This window comes from Cyclopterus lumpus, chromosome 24 (genome assembly GCF_009769545.1).
Source record: "Cyclopterus lumpus isolate fCycLum1 chromosome 24, fCycLum1.pri, whole genome shotgun sequence".
NCBI lineage: Eukaryota > Metazoa > Chordata > Actinopteri > Perciformes > Cyclopteridae > Cyclopterus > Cyclopterus lumpus.
The window spans coordinates 10,107,910-10,129,748 of record NC_046989.1 but is presented as its reverse complement, the minus strand read 5'-3'; the positions used below and the strand labels follow the sequence as shown (position 1 = coordinate 10,129,748).

The 21,839-nt window shown below is 41.6% G+C and overlaps 1 protein-coding gene across 1 annotated transcript in view; it reads left to right on the top strand.

The window, feature by feature from the left end:
• Positions 1–21,839, top strand: part of gphnb (gephyrin b) — an 84,112-nt gene that overhangs the window by 50,737 nt on the left and 11,536 nt on the right. Inside the window, 2 exon segments of the mRNA XM_034527566.1 lie at positions 18,345–18,387; positions 19,773–19,910. Coding sequence (XP_034383457.1) covers positions 18,345–18,387; positions 19,773–19,910 — 181 coding nt within the window.

The following is a 21,839-nucleotide window of genomic DNA, read 5'->3' as shown; positions in this document are numbered from 1 at the left end:
GGTTATCTGGAGGTTGACCCGGAAGTGGATATATCTGAGAAAATCATCGCTCATCATCATAAAAAGAAAAAGAAGCATTTCTGTTTCATTTAAATTTAGTTTATTTTTATTTGGCTGTTCTATTTTTTTTAGAAATACATAATATCATTATCTGGGTAAGATCTGGAAGGTGTTGTGCTCTTTGTTCTGATGAATGTTGTTCTTGTTGAATTCTGCGTTTCTTCAATTTTCTAGAGTGGAAGTGATGAGTTATAGTCATATTGGAGAAATATATGATACTACAACAGGTTGATGAGTACTGGAATGTGCCTATTAAGCTTGATTGTTCAAATATTTAATTATTCAGACATTATGAGATTGTTCTGTTGTTGTTAAAAGGCTCCCTATTGTCTATCATACAATACAATACAATACATGTCATTTAGCTGACGCTTTTATCCAAATTGACTTACAATCATGTTACATTCATACGCTGTAGACACAGCTACAGGGAACAACTCAGGGTTAAGTGTCTTGCTCAAGGACACATTGACTAGGGCAGGGATTGAACCACCAACCCCCTGAATGAAAGACGGACCTGTTAACCACTGACCCACAGTCGCCCCCATCATAAAAGAGATTTTATTTACCGTAGTTGCACTTATTTAATATATTTATTTTGTCAGTTGATAAGAAATCAATACAAACGCACATTAAGTTTTACCTCATTTTCTGTTTTAATTCAAGGCTTAAAATAATAATGCCTCTTTAGCCTGAGTGCTGCCCTTTGGCTCTCCTCTGCCCTTTCCATCAGAGCTTTCACCTTGATGCATCTGCAGGTGCTACCGGTATTTATGCTCTCTGTATTGTATAGTGTTCTAAACATCCCATGAACTTGACTGATATTGGCATTTATTTTGATTAAAGTATGCAATGCCATAATGCCTCTACACAAACGTATTCAGGTGCTGGCTGTGCATTGAGGACACTGCCTCACTCTGCATTGGTCTGTTAGCATTTCTTTTGATTAATGGCGTGATGTATTGCTTTGGAGCCAAGGCCAAGGCTTCTGGAAATCAACTCCTCCTTCACTGGAATGTGGGACATGAGTCACAGTGCAGTAGAGCAATTCAGCTCACGCCACTTCCATGACCTTCACCACGGACTTGTTGTCACTCTGGTCGCTGCCACAACACCACGTTAACAAAGAAGTGAGCTAATATATCCATTTATACACCAGACCTGTATTGCTGGAAAATAAGAACATTTTTGACTTGTTTTTAGTATCTGGAGCAGTAGATACAATTGTTTACTAATATGTTATATATGCTACCATTTTGGTAAATGTGAGCTTTTCTGTGATTGAGTTTGTCTACATTACCAATTAATTACTAAAAATGTTTTTTAGCTAATCTCTTTAAACTTCTTTCATGTTCATATGTAAAATCTGTAGGCAACTGGACAAGGTTTTGTTTTTGGAACTGTTTCTGTTTGCGTAGTAGGCCTACTGACATTTTTGATATTATTATATATATATATATATATATATATATTGATATATTGATATTTATTCAATTCAATTCAGTTTACTTTGTGTAACCTCAGTGGGTATATATATATATATATATATATATATATATATATATATATATATATATATATATATATATATATATATATATACACATGACTATATCAATGTATACATTGAGACCTTTTCATATCCGGTTCAAGGTTCCTTGTTGTACCTTTGAATACGAACCAATTGATTGTTTGACAAAACATTTGAGCACTAATTTAAATGTGTCCTCTATTTTGTAAACCTTAGACTGTGGGTACATTCGCATCATTTGGTTAATCAAGATTCACTTAGCTCACAGTCACAATTAGAAGCTTGGCTATCCAGTCTTCTCCCTTGCAGGATTTTCACAGCAGTCATAACAAATGTGTTAGTCATGGTGTGTGAATTGCACATGCTGTTTTGGCTTGAGCCCGATCTGTACACAGATCACAGAATCGTCACTTGCAAATGAGTAGTGACAGAGGATCATTGACATGGTGAAGCGATCAGACAGAGGGAGATGAATGAGTTATGCCCTGGCCGTGTGCGTAAGCACCACTCCAATGTCAAATCAGCCAGCTGTAGTGTGGCGGATCAATGACCTACAGTGCACGACAGCTCCTCTTCCTGCAACCCATAATGGTACAGGAGACATAACTCTGTACTGTCCATAACTATCAATAATATACAGCAGAAAATGTGTGCATGCATGTGTTTGTGTGTGTGTTGTAACCCCTGTGTCCCCGTGGCCCTGTTTCGAGCTGTGAGGATGAAGCTGGGTGTGTTCTGCTGGAGTGCTGTGCTAATGTCCGCTGGGTGCATCGCTCTAGCTGCACTGTCAAGGACCTCTGCAGGGGATTGTTTTATGTCTATTTTTGTTTGGGTAAGCATATACAGGAACTCACACCACTCACTAGTCTGGCACATTTTGTAGTGTGGTTTTTTTTGTTGCTCTTCTTCTTTTTCATTTCTAAAAAATTATAACTGTGGTCAGAAGGTAGCAAATACAATTATTTGTTTTCAATAAATGAGGAATAAACATAAGGAATGCAGATGCTTCTATACACGGAAGGAGGGGTCATGTAATGGTTTCATTTTAGAATATTGTTACCTTTTTTAAAAGTACTCTGGATGCTGCGGGGTGTGATAAAGACACACTTTTACAGATTTATTTTGTGTTTGGCCATCTTTTCTTTATTTCCATGACACTGGACTGTGTTCATGGGTGCATGCATTGCACTTAGTAAGTGAGTGTGTGATGGTTTTGTTGGTCTGTTCCGATAAGCACAGAGGCCTGGTGCAGTGTGGCGCTCTGGCAGAAACATTCCTTACAGGTTTATTCCCCTGTGGAAATGATAGATAGGATAGGAGATTCCACTGATGTTATTCATGTTTGGTTTTACTGGACTGTATTGACTGCTTGTGTGTCTGTTGGGCTGTGTGTGTGTGTGTGTGCGCGTGTGTGTGTGTGTGTGTGTGTGTGTGTGTGGTGTGTGTGTGTGTGTGTGTGTGTGCGTGTGTGTGTGTGTGTGTGTGTGCATGTGTGTGTGTGTGTCTGTGTGTGTGTGTGTGTGCGTGTGTGTGTGTGTGTGTGCGTGTGTGTGTGTGTGTGTCTGTGTGTGTGTCTCCAGCAAAGCAGCAGTGAGATACCTGTTATTGTCCTCCAATGCAGTAAAGCTCATAAATGTGACTCCTGGCCCGCTGGAGGTGTTGAGAATTTATGATGGAGTGACTGAGAGAAAACGGCGAAGGGAGGAGTGAAAAAAACAGAGAGTGGGAGGGCGTGAACGAACTAATGAGTTACAGAGGACAAGGGACTGAAAGAGTGGGAGGTGGGGAAGGACAGATGGCTATCATTGAAAATGAACGACACAAACTCAGAGGGTAGAAAGAGTCCCATTTGTCATTCCCCTCATCAGAAGCGCTCATGGGAAATGCACACACACGTACCCACACAGACATGCGCGCACACAGACCTTAGTCATGCGTGAATGATTTAGTGCAGCACCGTATGTGCAGCTATACCCTCCTCTTCTTCTTTCACCTCCTCCTTATTGTCTCTTCTTCGGCTGTTGCATTTCCTTGCTGCTCTTTCTCTCTCTTGTGCGTCCTTCTCACTCCTGCCTTCCCTTCCCCTCTCTCTCTCTCTCTCTCTCTCTCTCCCTCTCTCTCTCTCTCTCTCTCTCTCTCTTTTGCTCACTCTTCCCCCTCTCCCACTTAGTGAGTGTGTAAAAGTGTGTGCGTGTGTTCTTGTGTGCATGTGCCGGGGAGCTCATTCTGTTCCGACTCCAGGCAGAAGATGGTAAGTAAGGTCTTTCCTCCTGCATATCTTAGAGAATGTTTACAGGTTTTCAGTGTGTGTAGAAGTCATTGTTGCTCCTGTTTATTAATAAGTGAAGGATTTTGTATTATTAACTGTGTTTGTAAATATAAGTTGTGCTCTTCTATTAATATGTGTACATGTGTGTGCTAATGATGCCTGAAGGAGGTACGCTGTCAGGCCATGAATGATTTTAGAGGGTGAAGGGAGGAATAATGTAGCGATGGGACTTTTGTCTATCTTAAACTAGATGAAGGGGCTTGTGTGGTGTGTGTGTTGTAGCCGTAGGGTTTCTGCAGTAAAGGGGGCGGACATTACACGTTCATGAAAAGACAAAGAAAGGACGCTGAGCAAGCAGGACTCTGTCAGTGTTTAAATCAAGCAATCACCTTCTTAGAAACAGAAGCAACTCCATCCACATCTCCCTTCCTTGTTTAGTGCTGCTTTTACTCAGAGCACCTGTCAGTAAGATTCATGCAAGAGAAGAATCAGAAACCTCTTGGTATACCGATGCCTACGCTGCTATTTCTTTTCCCTGGAGTTACCATGTGCTCCCCTCAAGCCACCAACATTAGTAGCTTTGCAGGGGAGCTACTGTAAATGGAAATGGATGAAGAAGTGTGGAAGCAGCACCTTCAAAATCCATGACGGCTTTAAACAGCTGACATGGAAGAGCTGCAGGATATAGATGTAGCAGTGGAGACTCTATCGATAGCTAAATGTCAGGTACAGCAATACATTTGCAGCGTTATCGATGCAAAGTTACACAAAGGTTCTCACAGTGTGAAGAATAGATCCATGCAGCGCTTGCTAATGACTTTTGTTCCTGTTTGCACTATAAAGTTGTTGATTCCTGCTGTTTTACACATACACCAAAAATAGCAACAGTTTGGATTTGGTTTGCCAACATGTATTTAGTATACTGCTAAGTAATTTCTGTTTATAACGGAGTATAGATTTTGGGAAAATGTGTACACTTCTAAGTTTTCTTTTCAGGGCGAATATTTAGGAATAATACCACTCTCACACACATAGTACACTTACCAGCACCCAGTAGCATAATCAATCTGCTCAATCTGCTCTCAGCAAGAAATCAATAAAACATATTTCTAAATTAATGGTTACTGTTAAAAAATACATGAAACCAGCCTCCTGGCATTGGAGACAGTATCATGTTCTTATTGCACTGACAGATTTATTTTTCTTGTTTGAAGAAAATATGACTTCTAAATAATTTCATAAGGAGATTTGTGCAGAGCACTACTATTTTTCTCCCTCTGAAAATCTGCTTAGTCCAATCTTGACGTGGCCCGGGGGGGGGATATTAGCATGCATGTCGAGCTGGAACATATATCATCCTCTATAGGACTACTGCTTTCAATAATTTGATGGAAAAGGCAATTTGATATTAATTTAGCTTGCGAAGAAGGACACATCCCTGGGATAATTATCGGATGCAGAGGGATTGCTGAGGTGGCTAGGTCCTATAGGATGCAGGATGTTTCATAATACACGTGATATATTGTTGAAGAGACCAGATGAAAGTAGCTACGGCCTGAAGGAAAGTGCTCTTTTGTCTCGGATTCATGTACACGCATAAAAGCCCCCTCCCATGCTTCATTTGGCTCGGAGCACCCACAGACCATTTGGGTCAAGTTGCTAAAGGTTTCAAGTCAAGAGCACTTCAGCCATGTCCAGTGTGCTTGTTCATGGGTCTATAGAGCATGTGTACTGTTGTTGTTATCAAGATCAATACTGTAGATATCTACAAGCAGCCTGTATATCAGTCAGTGTTTAGACACGTCCATACTTCAGTGCACATGCCGCCTTATATCTGTATGTTTGGAGTTTGCATGCATGGTATACAATATTATATTTGTCTGGGAGTTACTCTCGCCCGCTAACTCGTAGAGTTTGCCTCAAGGGCGATGGAGAGAGAATGGAAAGAGAGTGCAAGACAGCTTTGAATAGCGAGACAGAAAGAGAGAGACAAACAGTCAGAGTGGAGGAGGGGAAGACGGTCAGAAAGACAGCAAATAAAGGAAGTCAGAGGAACGGATGAGACCAGTCTGTCCAGCAGCAGTCCAGCTGTACTGAGCGTGTTCATTCACCATAAAAATGAGAAGCGTGGGGGGGTTGGACTGGTGAGCAGCATAACACAAGCCTGTCAAATCAGCTGTGTTAGCTCTCACTCTCCGCCAGGCTGGCAACTCACTCAATAGCTCATTAATTTTGAATTGATGTTGATACAGCACATGCTTCTGGTCAGCTGTGGTTGCTCCTTTTATTAGGGGAGCCGTTGCAAGTTTTCTTTTTTTTTTTTTTTTTCAAGAACTTAGTATCCGTAAGCACGAAACTGTTTAAAGCACTGACAGCACCCAAGTTTAATGTGACAGCAAAATACATCAACTCCTCAAAATCCTGCACATTCACAGTGTTTTGATACCACTCAAAAGATGTTCACGCTGCTCAAACTGAATCTATTATTCAGTTAAGCTATGAGGAATACGTAATCTAATAATAGATATGTATGACTGTAAGTGTGTTACGTTGTTGTTTTGTAAAATCAAAGTGTTTCTCCGTGCCAGTTTCAGGAACTGGTGTCATGCTAATTTTGCACCCACTTTGATTAAAAACATAAACTCTAAACATTTTACTTGAATCATTCGGTCTGAACTAAAGTGATACAGTAGTAGACATTTGGATCTACTTGCCTACAACTTGCCGGCTAACTTTTCATCTGCACACGCATTACGCATTACATGTGTGAGTCTGTGTTTTCTGAAGCTCGAGAATGGAAATGACAAATGAAAGTTAACAAGACCCCCATTATAATTGCCACACTTAAGAATGTAGGAGATCTATGTTGGAAATTACTTTCCTTAATTAGTCATCCTCCACTAAAACAAAGGTGTGGATTATTTGACCAAGAGTAATAATGTGATACACATTACTGCCAACAGTTTCACACTATTCCACTTATCTGTAAGTGGTGGTAATGCACCATGAAATGCAGCGATGCATTCAAGCACAATACAGGAAAGAAGAAGTCTGCTAGCTAGTAATAATGGATATAAACATAAAAGATTTAAGATACTATAAAAAAAAACTCTTCTGTTAGACATGTCGATGGTAAGAAACAATGAATGTGAGCAGATGCTTTGTTTACAAGAAAGTTCCACCGAGCACTTTTATTGCCTTTACTATATGAGGTCAACTGTAATCTAGAACCGATCAGTCTTGTGTGAATTAGGATTAAATTTACAAGAGTTTAGTTTTCCTTTCAGTTTCTTGGATGGATTTCTGGTGGACCAAACATGATGCAACACTTGAAATGTATCTTCCTTTGGTCAGGTAGTGGTGGAATTGCCAGATCATTTTTTCTTACTTTTACATTCAAAGGTTTTATTCTAAATCATAGTATTTGCATGGAGTTTTGACAGAGTTGTTATTTATATTATGTTGTAGAGCCACTTTGGGAAGAATTCAAACTTTGGCGACCAAATGAGTGTGGAATAAGGAGAGGACAAATAGCGTCATTCGATGTTGGTAAATTGAACTTTCTCTTAATTGAGTACTACCTTGCTGCTGCAGGAATTTAGGAGTTCACTCCTGAGTTTCAATGTGTAGCCTCCTGTGGTTTCCTGCCAGTGTCCATTACCTGAGCTGTGAGTTTGATGAGGGCAGCTACTGTGAATCGAAAGTGTTTCAATTAGCAGGGAAGGGATGCTCATCTGCTTGACAGCCCCATTTTAAAAAGGTATTGTATCAAATAATCTAAAACTGTTACTGTTTCATGAGGAAGAATAATCTAACGACTCTAGTAATAATTCACAGTGAGCTTGGCGTTCATGCCGACCATCATTTTGCGGGGAACATATTTGATGTTTTTAAATGGATTTTCCAGTGAGCAGCAGCATTTTTGTGTTTTAGATTTGCTGACAAAATACCAATAGAATAAAATGCCATACATTTGATGTCTTGGGCATAGTGCATGACTAATCCCACAGTAAATTAATGGCATAATAACTATAGTTATCTATGGGCAACTTCCTGAAACCCTCTTACCAACCTTAATAGTGTAATAAAAGCCTTCATGTGCCTTTTGGTGGAAGCAATGTTTGGTGGAAGCAATTGTCTTACCACAGTATGAATGAAAATGCTCCAATCATGGCTGACCCCAGTAGAGCAGTAATAGGTGATGCTTGTGAGTGCTTGATATAAATGACACTTTCCTGGCTCCTTTTATTTCCTGTGTGATTTCCGGTGTACATGTTGTGTCAGTCTACTGAGTACGACATGATGGGGAAGAAGGGATGTTAAGGAGACATTTTGGATCAGTGGTTGACTCTTCTCTTGATTGCAAAGCTCACCTCCAGTACTGTATGTTGCCACATATGCTTGTAAGACAGTTATATGATAATCAAGATGTCAAACACACATTCCATTGTATACCTGTGTGCATGTCCCACATGGTACAGTTCACACGTCTTCCAGACTCAGACGTTTGAGTTTACAAGGAGCACCTTAATCCTGGATTAGGACATAGACAAGAATGGGATCGTATAGTGGCATTAGCCCCAGTTAGTCCGCTCTCTGTGAAAGGGCTCAGCAGGAAGAAACTCCTCCCATTGGGCGGATTTTCTATAACTCTCTTCCCGGAGCAATACAATCTTTGAACCTCAGATATTAACAGAGTACATGTGGAATCTATTTAGCTATCAGGTCTCATGAATATAAACTGACACACTTGCAAATTTAAGATGTGTTTGACAAGATTAAGTATTGACATAGAGCTCAAAATGTGTGATGTTTCAAACTGTGAAACCTCGACTCCTATTGTTCTGAAATCCTACCTGCTGTCCTGTCCTGTCCTGTCCTGTCCTGTCCTGTCCTGACCTGTCCTGTCCTGTCCTGTCCTGTCCTGTCCTGTCCTGACCTGTCCTGTCCTGTCCTGTCCTGACCTGTCCTGTCCTGTCCTGTCCTGTCCTGTCCTGTCCTGTCCTGACCTGTCCTGTCCTGTCCTGTCCTGTCCTGTCCTGACCTGACCTGTCCTGTCCTGTCCTGTCCTGTCCTGTCCTGTCGTGTCCTGACCTGACCTGTCCTGTCCTGTCCTGTCCTGTCCTGTCCTGTCCTGTCCTGTCCTGTCCTGTCCTGTCCTGTCCTGTCATGCCCTTTGCTGCCTTGGCTCATCCAAGACAGTCACACAGAGAACTGTCAGGCAGATACCCTCCTGAAAGACACCGGACGCCGTCTGCTTCACCCGTCAGTCTCTGTGTGCCTCTGTCCCCCTGCTCAACCCGGCTTTGGCTCTGTTAACCCTCTTCTCTTCTCCCCTCCTCTCTCTCGCGGCACCAGGCGCGGCTCCCCTCCTGTTCATCCACCCTAAGCATTGCTGAGGTACTCCTGCATGTGTTCTAAGGCATCGTTAAGGCATCGTTTCTACTCCCTTCCTCTCCAACCGCACTTCTTACTTGCTGCCTGGAATGATTGCTCCACCCCCCGACACCCCCCAACTTCATATTCTTTCCTCCTGTGTGTGTGCTGTCCTGCCTGCCGCACTCCTGCTGTCTCTCTGTGGTGTTTCTACACACTACCCACAATCCTTTTCGTTTGTCCTTTCTGTTTTTTGTGTGGATGTGGTCTTGTTATGTTTTCGTCAAATGTTTGTCTTGTAGTAAAAATGTTCTGTTGCCTTCGCTCTGGAACACGTTCTGTATCTAACCCTCGACTTATTTCCACACACACGCATCAAGAAAAAAATGAACCTGCATCACTTGGTATCTTCCTCAGCTGCGTTTCAACCTCAGAATTGAAGTTGAAAGATGCTTGAATTATGTATTTGAATAAAAGGGATATGGTTTGCACAAACAAAGTGTGTTTACACATCTCAGGGGTGTAAAAGGGCCTCTCTCATACACACACACACACACACACACGCGCACACACGCACACACGCACAAAGCATCTTGTAAAAGGGGAACGGCCTGGTAAATCTGCTGTAAGCCTGTGTAACTCCGTGCTTGTTACTCTGGTCAGGCCCCAATGACTCTGATAAACTGATAAAGACATGGCCTCAGTGCAAGGGCGTGGAAGAGTGCTGACACTTGTCCAATGTGATATCGGAATCCATTAATTACCTGTACACTAATGACATTTAGAGAAGAGCATCATTTAAAAAATCTTAAAGGTGGTGGGAGGAAATATACAATTTAATCTTATTTCTATCACATTTGTTTACTTTTTCTAAATAAAAAATATGCAAAAGTCATTTTTCACTTGGTGTTGGTTTTTATATTTGTTAAATGTCTAGTGAAGTCTATTTAAAATATGCTGGTATATTTAGTTTGTTTTTGACATTTTCAACTTTAAAATATGCTACTCAGCATATATCTATCTCTTAATTACAATGTTTTGATAACACAATTTAAGAGGTCCTTATTGGGGTCATAAAATGATATGATGAACGATACCATCTTATATATAGCTATCAGATCTAATTTTGAACTTTCAAGGTTGGTCTAAAAATCCAGTATCACTCACTGTATTTTCAGTGCCACTCATGTTATATTTACATTGTAAAAAAAAAAAAGAAGCCTTTTATGAATTTTAGCAACATATTTTATTTTCAACATGTCTTATTTGTTTTAATAATAATTACAAACAAGCATTGATATCCAAAAACATCATGGTAATCCAAATACTGTTCTTATAGCATTACGATTGAAATACCAAACAAACAGGCCACTTAACTGGAGTATTATAGGGACATTACTTGTGACCTGTATCTTCACATGTTCCCAGACAGAGGCCTTGGGCACGACCAGGGGTCAAGCGCTCCCTTGGGTTCACTTAACTTCCACTTGCACACACACTGATGGACAAATGTGTCCACAGAAGCAGCGCTCTGCTTTTGTCAAATCCACTGGTTCTGTTCTTTATCCATTTGTGGTGTTGTTGGTAGTTTTCCAGTTGTTTGCTACATCTTTTTATTTTTAAATTTCCTTTGATGCGATTGCAGACTGTGTGTCTGTGTGTGTTCTGGTGTGTGTGTGTGTGTGTGTGTGTGTGTGTGTGTGTGTGTGTGTGTGTGTGTGAGTGTGTGTGTGTGTGCGCGTGTGCGTGTGTGTGTGTGTGCTCAATTGTGCGCAGAATTAGGTAACTGTGAGCAACTGTTTAAAAGCACCACTAACTGATATGTTGTGTTGATCAGAGTGGAAGTGCATGTCTGTTGCCTGCACCTGTGCAGGAGGGTGTGTGGCATGAAGGTGAGTGACTATCCTGTGGCTTCCCCCAGGCCTCACGGAGAGAATTCAGGGCTCACCTGGATGAGGTCATCACGCTCAAGTCAAGGTACTCTACCTTGGACCAGGTAAACCCGCTAACCTTCTACCAAGCTTTTATCTACCGGCATGCTGGCCACTAGCATCCCACATAGCACCTCACCACACTAGTGACACACACCAACACAAATGTATACAGGCAGGGAGACAGCGGAGGAAGAGCGGCACATAGACACTTAACGTGTTAGACAATATGGCATGTAGGACTGGAAGAGGTTGGCAAACCAGGTCTTACAATAGTGTATTGTCTTTACTGATACTCCAAGATCAAAACAAATATGATATATACATTATATGGTGTCTTATATTAAGCTGCAGTGGGAGATATTGGAGACACAAAAGTTCAAATCCAGAAAAGTGAAGATGTCACAGTGCGAAAGATCAACGCAGGGTGATATTAATAGAGTAGACCCCATTTACACACGTGGTTATAATATGTGATCTGTGTCTGGCTATCTGACATTCAATTTCTTTTTAGAAAATGAGCATTTTTTTATTATTTCACCAAGAGAGTGCTGTATTTCCAGTGCTTTTTAAATGTTAAACTCCTAGTAAATAATGGGTTTTTTTGGGGGGCTAACTTTAACTTGATTGTTGCTTATTTAGTCAAGAATAGTTCTGGGTGATTATACATTCATGAAAACATATTTCTGAACATTATGTTACATTTTTGTTAATAGATCCCCTTAAATCCTACACACTGGACCGTTAATTAGTGAATACGATTTGAATCCAGGCTCTAAGACAAAAGTGCACCCAAGTTTAAAGGTCCCCACAACCTCTTCCTGCTGTATGAAGGTGTAGATGACCCCTTCCAAAGCAAAAATATATTGAGCCCACACAGTAGCATCCCTTCCACTGACCCAGAACATGTCACGTTTGTCCTGCCTAATTTGCATATTCACATCCAATCTCAATGTGGCCAAAAAAGAGATAACATGTTAATTAATACCAGGTCTAAATGCAAAGCCAGTGAGCTGATATCATTATCCAAATGCAGATTGCATGTTAATACCAGATGTGAATGGGGTCTTAGATGTTGCAAACACAAACACACACTTTTCATTTCCCCATCTCACAGATTTCTGCAGGGGGAGGTGTGTAGCGCATCGTTTTTTCAGAGAAGTTAGTTCCCGTTAGTGTGGTGATACACATGGAAGGACAGTTGGATACAAAAAACAAATGAAAAGTAATTCAAAGTAAAAAATGAATGAATATAGTAAAGCAGCAATTGAGCTGGAATGTGTTGCCCCACAGAGTTGCTGGAGAAGTTTCCCTGTGTATCACCACCTTTTAGTGGTCTGCAACATTCCTCCCCGTTGCCTCTCTCTCAGGATCTCCACTGGCACTCATTCTCTCTCATTCATCACACATCTGGTCATTTAATATGATTTGTGTATCAGTGACTGGTGATGCTGTAGTGTTTTTGCAGCGTGTGTGTGTGTGTGTGTGTGTGTGTGTGTGTGTGTGTGAGAGAGAGTGTGTGTGTGTGTGTACTTGATCTAAATTGGAACGCAAGTGCGTGTGTCTGGATTAACAGATCATCCATGGGGCAACAATTGGGAAGCCCAAGAGAAGCCAACACTGCTTCAGTCAGTGGAGAGAGCAGAGGCCTTTGCTGAATCACACTTCCTCACCTCTCCTCCACTCCCCAGGGAGGAGCACTTGGCTGTGGATTTCCACAGTACCATTTTCTCCTGCCCTCTACCACTCTGCTGCTATCAGTCCAGCGTTTTGTCCTCTGCTTCATCCCTCTCTTGCCCCGTCCCGTGGGGAGTCGGTTAAAGCTGGTTCAAACTAACCTCCCTTGCCCTGTCACAGCCCTTTCCTCCTCAGGGCGGACGGATACATCTTCCCCTTTTTGCATAATTTGTCTTGACAGCTCCTTTGTTTTGTGCTGAGCTTAGCACCTCAGTGGTTACATCCCATCATTTCCTGGAGCGTCTTCTCAGCAAGCGGGTTATTGGCGCCATCGATTTTCCCGGAGGGGCTTGCTGCCCCCAGAGCAACCTGTCTCGCTGACCTGGCCACGCTCACTATTCTGAGTCCGTAGAAACCATCGCCGCAGCCACCCATTCCCAGCCCATTGATCTTCCTGGCAGATCTCCATGACAACCCGTCGTCAGGCTGTTTCCGTGGCGACAAAGGGGTCGGCGTGTAGAATGATTAGTGTTTCTAGCATGGGAGCCACTGTTTATTTTATTTTTATTTTCCTGTGTGTGTGTCTGCATTCCCAGCATACTGCGATACGCTACGAGGACGAGTGAAGGTGTCGAGCCCCAAATCTTCAGACACACACTCACACAGATGTGTCAACAATGGCATTCAGTGACTTTATTTCATACTTTTTTGCGCACTGAGGGAGTTTCTAAACAGTCTGTGTTTGTGTGTATGAGGCGCATGTGGGAACATCGCATGCATCTCTCATTTGACCTCACTCTCTTTTCTCACCAGTAGAGGGGGGATTGCAGTAGAGGGTAGATTAGAAATGAGTATGAGAGTGTTTGACAGTCTGCTTTTTTGCCCCCCCCCTCCCCCTCCCCCTTCCCCCTACCCTATACGTCCAACAACCCCCATTCTGCTTCTTCACTCATTCTCCATGAACACTCACTTCCCAGCACACACCCTCCCGTAGCTTTTCCACTGTGTTCATCTCCATTTGCAAACAGTCTCCCCCCCATGGCCCTCTGATGGTATGATCTTTTCTACTTAGCTATTTTTTGCCATACTGAGGTCTTGTTTTGCACCGGTGTCAGTTTTAGTGTCGTCACTCAACACTGCAACAAGATTTCTAGCTGTTTCTTAGTTAACAGTGATTGTATATTTACTGCATTACCCTTAGCTGCAGGACAGATTTATGATTAATTACCGTAGAGGGATATGTGAAACTGGATTAGGAAGCCTGTGATTCTTGTGGTTTGTCTGTGTGTTTTAAGAGACTAGCTAGGTAGTAAGATTCTGCTGTAATTGTTCTGCGTTAAATGTGTCTTCTTTTTATTTTAGATGTCTTTTGCAGTTCTTTTTTAGCAAAGCACACCTTGTACGAAAATGTCCTAGCTGTTGTTAGTTTTCATATGTGCTTTTCAATGTCTGCAAGTTTGATCTGTGTCTTGCTGTAGCTGTATTTAGCTCCCTTAATCCCCACCTTTGTCCTTTTTCTGTCTCTTTTTTTCCTCATGCCTCTCCCCCTCTCTATATATGAGGGCTGTGCAGTTGTGGCACAAATCTCCTAGCAGCCACAGCTGGTGCCATCACAGAGGTCTACATAAATAAATAAGCTGAAGAAAAGTTAAAAGAACAGAGAGGCACATTTCAAAATATATAATATAATATAATTAGCATATATATATAATGTACCTGTGAAAAGTCTGACAAGGTTTAAGGTAAAAGATTATTGGGTGAATGGTTCATGTGGGATTGGTTCATGGTAATACAGATTTTTGATAGTGGCACTCAATGCAGAGGAATAATCTATATTAGGAATACAGATGCAAGACTTGTTAGTTGTATCAATTTATTGAGTAAGTCCTTTCATGGGATTTGTTGACTATGAGAAAATATCACCAGATAGTTAACCGGATAGCATTATCGCGGACCAAAATTACACTTATTTTTGGCCAAGAAACATCACAAGAGTGACACATTTTTTCTCTTTTTTGAGAAAGTTGAATAGTTCAAAATGTTTTCAGCTGTTCATCTTTTCAAAAACTCCTAAGGCTCCTTATACCACCTGAAAGCCCACTGCGCTTTCCTTCTGTCTTCTTCTCTTTCTTTCTTTCTTTCTTTCTATCACAGTTCTCTCCTTGCTGCTCCTTTCTCCTGCTATAGGGTTGCTTGTCGTAGTGGATGCCAGTCTGTCTGTTTGTCCCTTCGTCCATCTGTCAGTCCATCTGTCTGTCTGTCTGTCTGTCTGTCCGTCTGTAGTGTTGTGGTTGCCAGGACAGATGCACTGATGCCTGTGATTCGATGCTTTATCTCCACTAGCTCCAGTGTAGGTTGGAGGGGCTTAAAGATGATCGCAGGAGGACCTTCAGCTCTCGAGTAACTATCCCGCCCCCTTACCCCCCTCCTTGCCTTTCCCTCACCCTCCTCCGAGGAGCGCGCAAAAGAAACGCCCCGCTCTGTGTCTCCCCCCCCCCCCCCCCCCCCCCCCCCCCTCTCCCCTTCTCCCCCCTCCCTCTCTCCTTCCTCGCTTGCCGAGCTATATCTCTAGCTCTCGCTCACTCTCTTTTTCTTGATGTCTCTCTATCTGCCTGTTGCCACTGGTGTCTTTCTCGTCCTCAAATCTGTCTGTCGTTCACTCTGTCTCACTATTTCTCTGTCCGGTCTGTTAGGAGTCTTCCTTTCTACGTCTCCCTCGCACACGTTTCTCTGTCTGTCTCTCTTTCTCTTCCTCCATCTGTCTGTCCGCCTCTGTTTCTGTCTTTCCGGTTAACATGCTCTGCTTTCAGTAGCTATGTCTGGTGTGCTGGATGTCTGTTAAGTAGATGCCATCAGGCCGCAAGAGTGGTCTTTATTGTTTTGTTCTTTTCCTCCTGTTTTCCCTCCTTTCTGCTGTGTCTCGGCTCTGTAGTTTAGTGAAGTCTGTCTAGTCCGTGCTTCCTGTTTTTGTTTGTTTCTTTTCTTTCCGGGCTGTGGGACCACGTCATGCTGATCTTCATCCTTCCACTCGCTGTCTCTTTCTGTTTATCCAGCTGGGGTTTTTCTATCTCTCTGTCTCTCCATCCCTCCTCCTCCACCATCCCACCCACCCAGCCCCACCTCCCATCTCTCACCCTCTCACCTCGGCTGTTTGGTGCCTAGTGGTGTCACAGTTATAGCCTCGTTATGATGGCAGTGAGGGAGGGGAGGAGGGAGAACGGGGTGGGTGGGGTAGAGAGTCCTTCGCCATGGGCGTTTTGGTTCTCCATACGCCACACACTGCCCACACCCAACTTATGTGTGTTATTGAGATGCAGCAGATGCAAAAAAGAAAAGTAGGACAGCCAGAAGACTTAGGACATAAAGAACAACAGACAGACAGACCAACCAGCCATAATGCTTGTCAACACATCTGAATAAAGGTAGATGGACATTCAAATCAAAACCAACAATTGGACAAAAGACACTGAAGTTAAAAATAGCAGCCCTGATTTTCTACTGTTTGTAAAATGTTGGAATCAGATGGCATCAGATTAGATTTTTATCTAGAGTTATGTACTATTTATGTATGTTGGTGTACAGTACTTGTACAAAGTAATACTTTAATTCTGTGCCAATCTTGTAGCTTGATAATGTAGAACGTGTGGATCTCCTTCCCTTATGTAGTCCTTTCCTAAAGCTGAGCTTTCCAAAAGCATGCTCATACTGTGACACAACACATGGAGTTGTATATTGTTGTTGTTTATAAGTGTTGTGTAGCATCAATGCATTGGTGCTATGTTAGTTTTCTATAACTACCGTTAACAAACAGCATGATCACCAGGAGGTTGGCGGCTTCTGACGGCAGTGGTGAGATGAAAAGAGGACCACTGGCATGTACATGTCCCACTTCTATTGCCACTAATTATATGCTTTGCACTTAAAATTATGCGCAAACTGTTTAGGTTCCACCAAGAAACTTCTGATCAGATCTGCTGCACATTATTATACCAGAAGAGAATCCTAGCTGTGTCCCAATTCCACTCTACATACAAATCGTAAGCAGGTTTTGAGTATGTAGTGTTTGACACCCAGTGAAATGAAATTTCCAGTTTAATCCTGTGTCAATTGTTCATTTACATCTTGTTATATTCCAAATATATCTCAATCTAATCCAATCCCTGTTGTTTCTCGTCTATTAATTGGTTTCAGATGTCTGTTGCCAAACAAATGAGACTTTGGGCAACTAGCCCCTCCAGTCAATCAGATCTGCACCTCGTGTGGATCGTCGTAGCTAACGGAGCAATATGGAGAGATAAGAAGGGAAACGTGTTTAAATAGCAGAGGACAACAACTTCTAAAACAATGTGGCTAAAATCACAAATCAGAGACAGTCCAGAAAGGTGACAACCTGCTGAGAGACAGTTTCCTGTATTTGTGTCAAATATTGGACCCATCTTTCCAAACATCTTACAAACGTTCTGACACCACAATAGCATTTTTTAGAAAGCCCTGGTGAAAATAAATAAATAAATGTAATGTAAATGTGGCTACTTTGGAACGCCACCTCAAAAAGAAAAAGTTTTCTGATTGTACAAAACAATAAACGTTATTGTTTATTGTATTTAAAAAAAAACAGTGACAAATACAATATAGTACTGCACTTTACAGTATGTTGTATGGAATTGGGACATTATTTATGGCAGATCTTGATTTTGAAGACCAGGGTTTTTTGGGGGAAATGTGGTCTTTATTTGATCTCTCATGAGACAGAGGCTACTTATTGTCTCCACCATGGTTTCCTTGTGTTGTACTGTTGCAACTAATTTAGCAAAAATACATTACTTGTAAACAATAGCGGCATCACTTTTAATTTTGTTTGTTTTCCATTCCCTCACCGTTAACAACAGTTAGCTGTCGTCTCAAGATGCTTCTGGAAAGCTCAGCCCGGTTCTAACCCACTCTGCTCTCCTCCCCACCTTGCCATAGATTACAGGTAGTAAAGCGCTAGTGCAGCTATCTATCATGCTGCATCAGCGCTCTCCAGAGAAAGCTTACCGTGCTGCACCATATCTGAACAGCCACTATCTAAACTCAACACTACATTTTCACTACATTTGATGTTACACCGTTGCACAGTTAGTATCTGTTATGACCTTGTGATGAATTATTGTCACTCTGTATGTTGTCGCCCTTGTCCATATATTCCTTTTTAGATATGTCAGTGCATTTATCAGTGTGACCATTAACTGTGATGTTATGACGGAGTGTACAGCAAGTGATGATAATGGTAATGCAGGAGATGCAGCCGTCTCCCCAACTGCAGGACAAAGTGCACAGTGTAGTGTGACACGGCTCTTGACAATGCTTCTGACAGTTGTATAAACAGCTTCTCATCTCATGTCAAAAGAGCAGCCTGGTGTATCTCAAATTACCACTACCTCTGCTCTCTCTCTCTCTCTCTCTCTCTCTTTCCTTTTATCCTACACGTCTTGCTCCCGATCGCCCTCTCCATCTTTAGGTGCAGTCGCGATGCAGCAGCAAAGAAAATATCCTAAGATCAAGTAAGTATTAATTTTCCAATTCAAAAGCACTCTCTCTTTCCTGTGTGACAGCAAGTATGCCCACAAACACGCATAATTAGATAGTAAATGCACATGTTATGTGTAAGGTCGGTTTGTGTGTTTACTGTGTGCGGCTGCTGTCAAGCACACCCCTGTGTGTGCGTGATGTGTTGCCAGAGGTTGTTAAGCCTCATGTTAAGCATCAGAATATGCTGTGGAAGCGTAAGTGTATGTTTAAAGGAGAGAAATTGGGTCAAGGGAAATCAAAGCACAGCGCCTATTCCTCGCTGTGAGGCGGAGAGGCAGAGGGAGAGCAAGGCAGAGAGAGATAAAGAGAGAAGGAGAGAGAGAGAGCAGATTACATATTAGTTACACCTTGTTTTGTTCCTTTTACCTTTGGAATTATTAGAGAGGTATTATTAGACCAACATGGCTGCTATCGAGCACATTTGTCATCCAGCTGGGTTCCACAGCTTCAGCAAACAAACAGGACCATGTCCTGCCAATCCCTCCTCATGGTGTTTAAATGGTGTTATTGCACATGTGCGCTGATTATCTTGGTGACACATTAGACTACATGTGTTTATTTACATAATTGTATGTTTTGCATGTGTGCGTTATCATGTTTTGAGTTTGGGAATTCAACCGCTACCGCTACAGCAGCAAAACCAGTGCAAAGTTTTATTTTTATTTTTTATTTCTGCGGCTCTTGGCCCAAAAATAACTTCCTAAAATACAGTTTTTGTCTCCAGAGATAGTTGAGTGGTTCAGTTCCCTAACTTTGGAGCCACATAGATGCTTCCACTGTCTCTGGATTGTGCCCCAGGAGAGTTTTCTCTTCTCTCCGTACCCTCTATCTTCATCTCAACTTTCAAACTGTCTAAATAAAGAATTAAAATGATATTTTAAAAAAAGGGTGAATGGACACAATATTTTTTTTATTCAGGCTTGGCTTAAATATCCAAGCTTGGTAGAGCTATGTCTGAAACTATCTCTGTCGACTGAGCGCAATATATGTACTTTACGTGTATGTTCCTGAAAGACCACTGCAATAGAGCAACATATCTCGTGTCTAACGAGAGAATCTGACACTGCAATCCTTTAACACAATAACAGATACAGGACACTTAACATGCCAGTGTTTGCATCTCAATTTACTGCTCACAATAAAGTCAACTATTTCATATATTGGCTGGTTGCAGATATTTTTTCGATGTTATATCTGATGGCCAGTAAGTAGCTAACAACAAATTGCAGTACAGAAAAAGGCAAAGATATTTTTGAAATCATTTTGGAAAGAGCAACCAAACTCTATACTGTTCCTCTTTTGTGATATGGTTTGATTGTGTGACAACCATTTCATGACAGTGTTTGTAATGTCCCAGGTCACAGTGCAGTGGACATCACCAAAGTGGCCCGGAGGCACCGCATGTCCCCCTTCCCCCTCACCTCCATGGACAAGGCCTTCATCACTGTGCTGGAGATGACCGCCGTCCTGGGCACTGAGATCATCAACTACAGAGGTGAGGAGGGCAGACACCTTCTTCACACCCACTTAAATGTCCTAAATGTGTTCATCTTGCCCCTTGACATCGTCAGTTAACCTTCTCATTATGTCAACCGACATCAGCCGCTCAGCATGCTGGGATGTTGGGGTTTCACACCTTTCAGATTGTTGTAGGAACTAAAGTACACATGGCACCATTGAAACCCTCTCTGCCTGAATCAGCAGTGTGTGTCTGCATGCCACAGTGTCACTAACACAATGCACACACACAAATGTACTTGGCTACAAGGCCACATAACATACAAACCTTTCCTAACGATCCATGTGTCATTTACACTTAATGCTCCATAACAGACTATTTTCAAGTTATTGAATAGAGTGATTGTCACTTTAAAGCTGCTATAATCAATATTTATTAACATACACACATACAGTATAAATGTGAAGGGTCACACCTAGTGACCAAAGGGAATTATTACCTGACTCTGCAGTTTCCCCCTAGATTTAAGGAGCATTATAGCATCTTTCAGCTCATTGTTTTGGTTTTACGACCCATAACTGTACTGTTTTGGTTCCCTGTCATCAGGTTTAAAGTGAAATGGAAAATAATGATGATACTTATGATTCATTTTAGTCTTTGTTGTCACATAGTTATGTTGCTGGTTACTTTTTTTAAGTTAAAGTAAAGTCAAAAATAAATAAAGAATTCACAATGTTACATGGTTTATTTATTTGTCATTTTAGAGCACAAGGTTGCCCAATGTATTGTCTTCTTTGTAATATTTTGGAGAATCTGCATGTCTAAACAGGCAGACACGATACAAACTTACAGAGATAAGTTAGTTTAGCACCCGTGGGTCTTGTAAGCCTTCTGGCAGAGTGGCCTCTGCGCCTGCGGAGGGTGACACAGAGCCAGGCTGTGGGCCAGAGGGGAAAACACACTCTCTTTAATTCATCTCTGAAAATGAGGTAGAGAGGATTGGGGGCAATAACACCCTGCAGCTCGCACAAAGTCTAGGTGAATGATGGTAGAAGGAATAACACTCTTTCTTTTCCAAAGTGTAAAGTGATGTTTCATGTTCTTGGAGAGGGGAGAGGAGGGAATGGCAGGATTTGCAGGAGTACAGCTGGGAGGAAGACAGTGGGGTAAGGAGGTGAGGAAGATGGGATAGAAAGATGAAATATTTAAAGAGACAACAGCTGGACCAGATCCCCTGCTGGATTTAGAGGGGCCTACATGTGGGTGTGTCATAGTCTGTGGACTGTGGATTATAAGGATCTACCATAGTGTCATCATAAAAATACACAAAATCATAATAATACACAAAATAATCTGCATTGAATGTCACACTTGTGTTACTGTTGTATTTTTTTGAACGTTTTGTTCGGTAAGAAAGTTAAAGAATAGTACGTTATTGACAGTATAATATCTCAAATCTGTACTCCAATTAGATTTTATTTGTTAAAGGAATAGTTTGATATTCTGTGAAATACACTTTCACTTTCTTGCTAATAAGAAGATTGATATCACTCTGGTTTCTACACTACATGTGAAGCTCCCAGCGTCAGCAGGGTAGCTTCACAATAAGCATTATTCCCAAAATGTCGACGTATTCTTTTAATTCCCATCAATCTATCTGCAAGAATATGTTTGTATATATGTAGAAGTATGCACAGATGTGTACATTCCAACTGCATCTTAGTTTATTCCTTAATACATACTAATTCCCATATTTATATAGTACTTAGAACCAATACAACTCAGCAAATGTGCAATATACAGAATTGCAATATCTTACTGTTTTCACTGCAAATGCATAGTTTCTCTTTATAATATGTATTTTTATTCTTTTTTATTTGTATTACAGTTTGATATACAGTATGTGTAGCACAGTCAAGATTGCTCCCTAATGTGGTTGTAAAAACATATATTCTACTCTATATG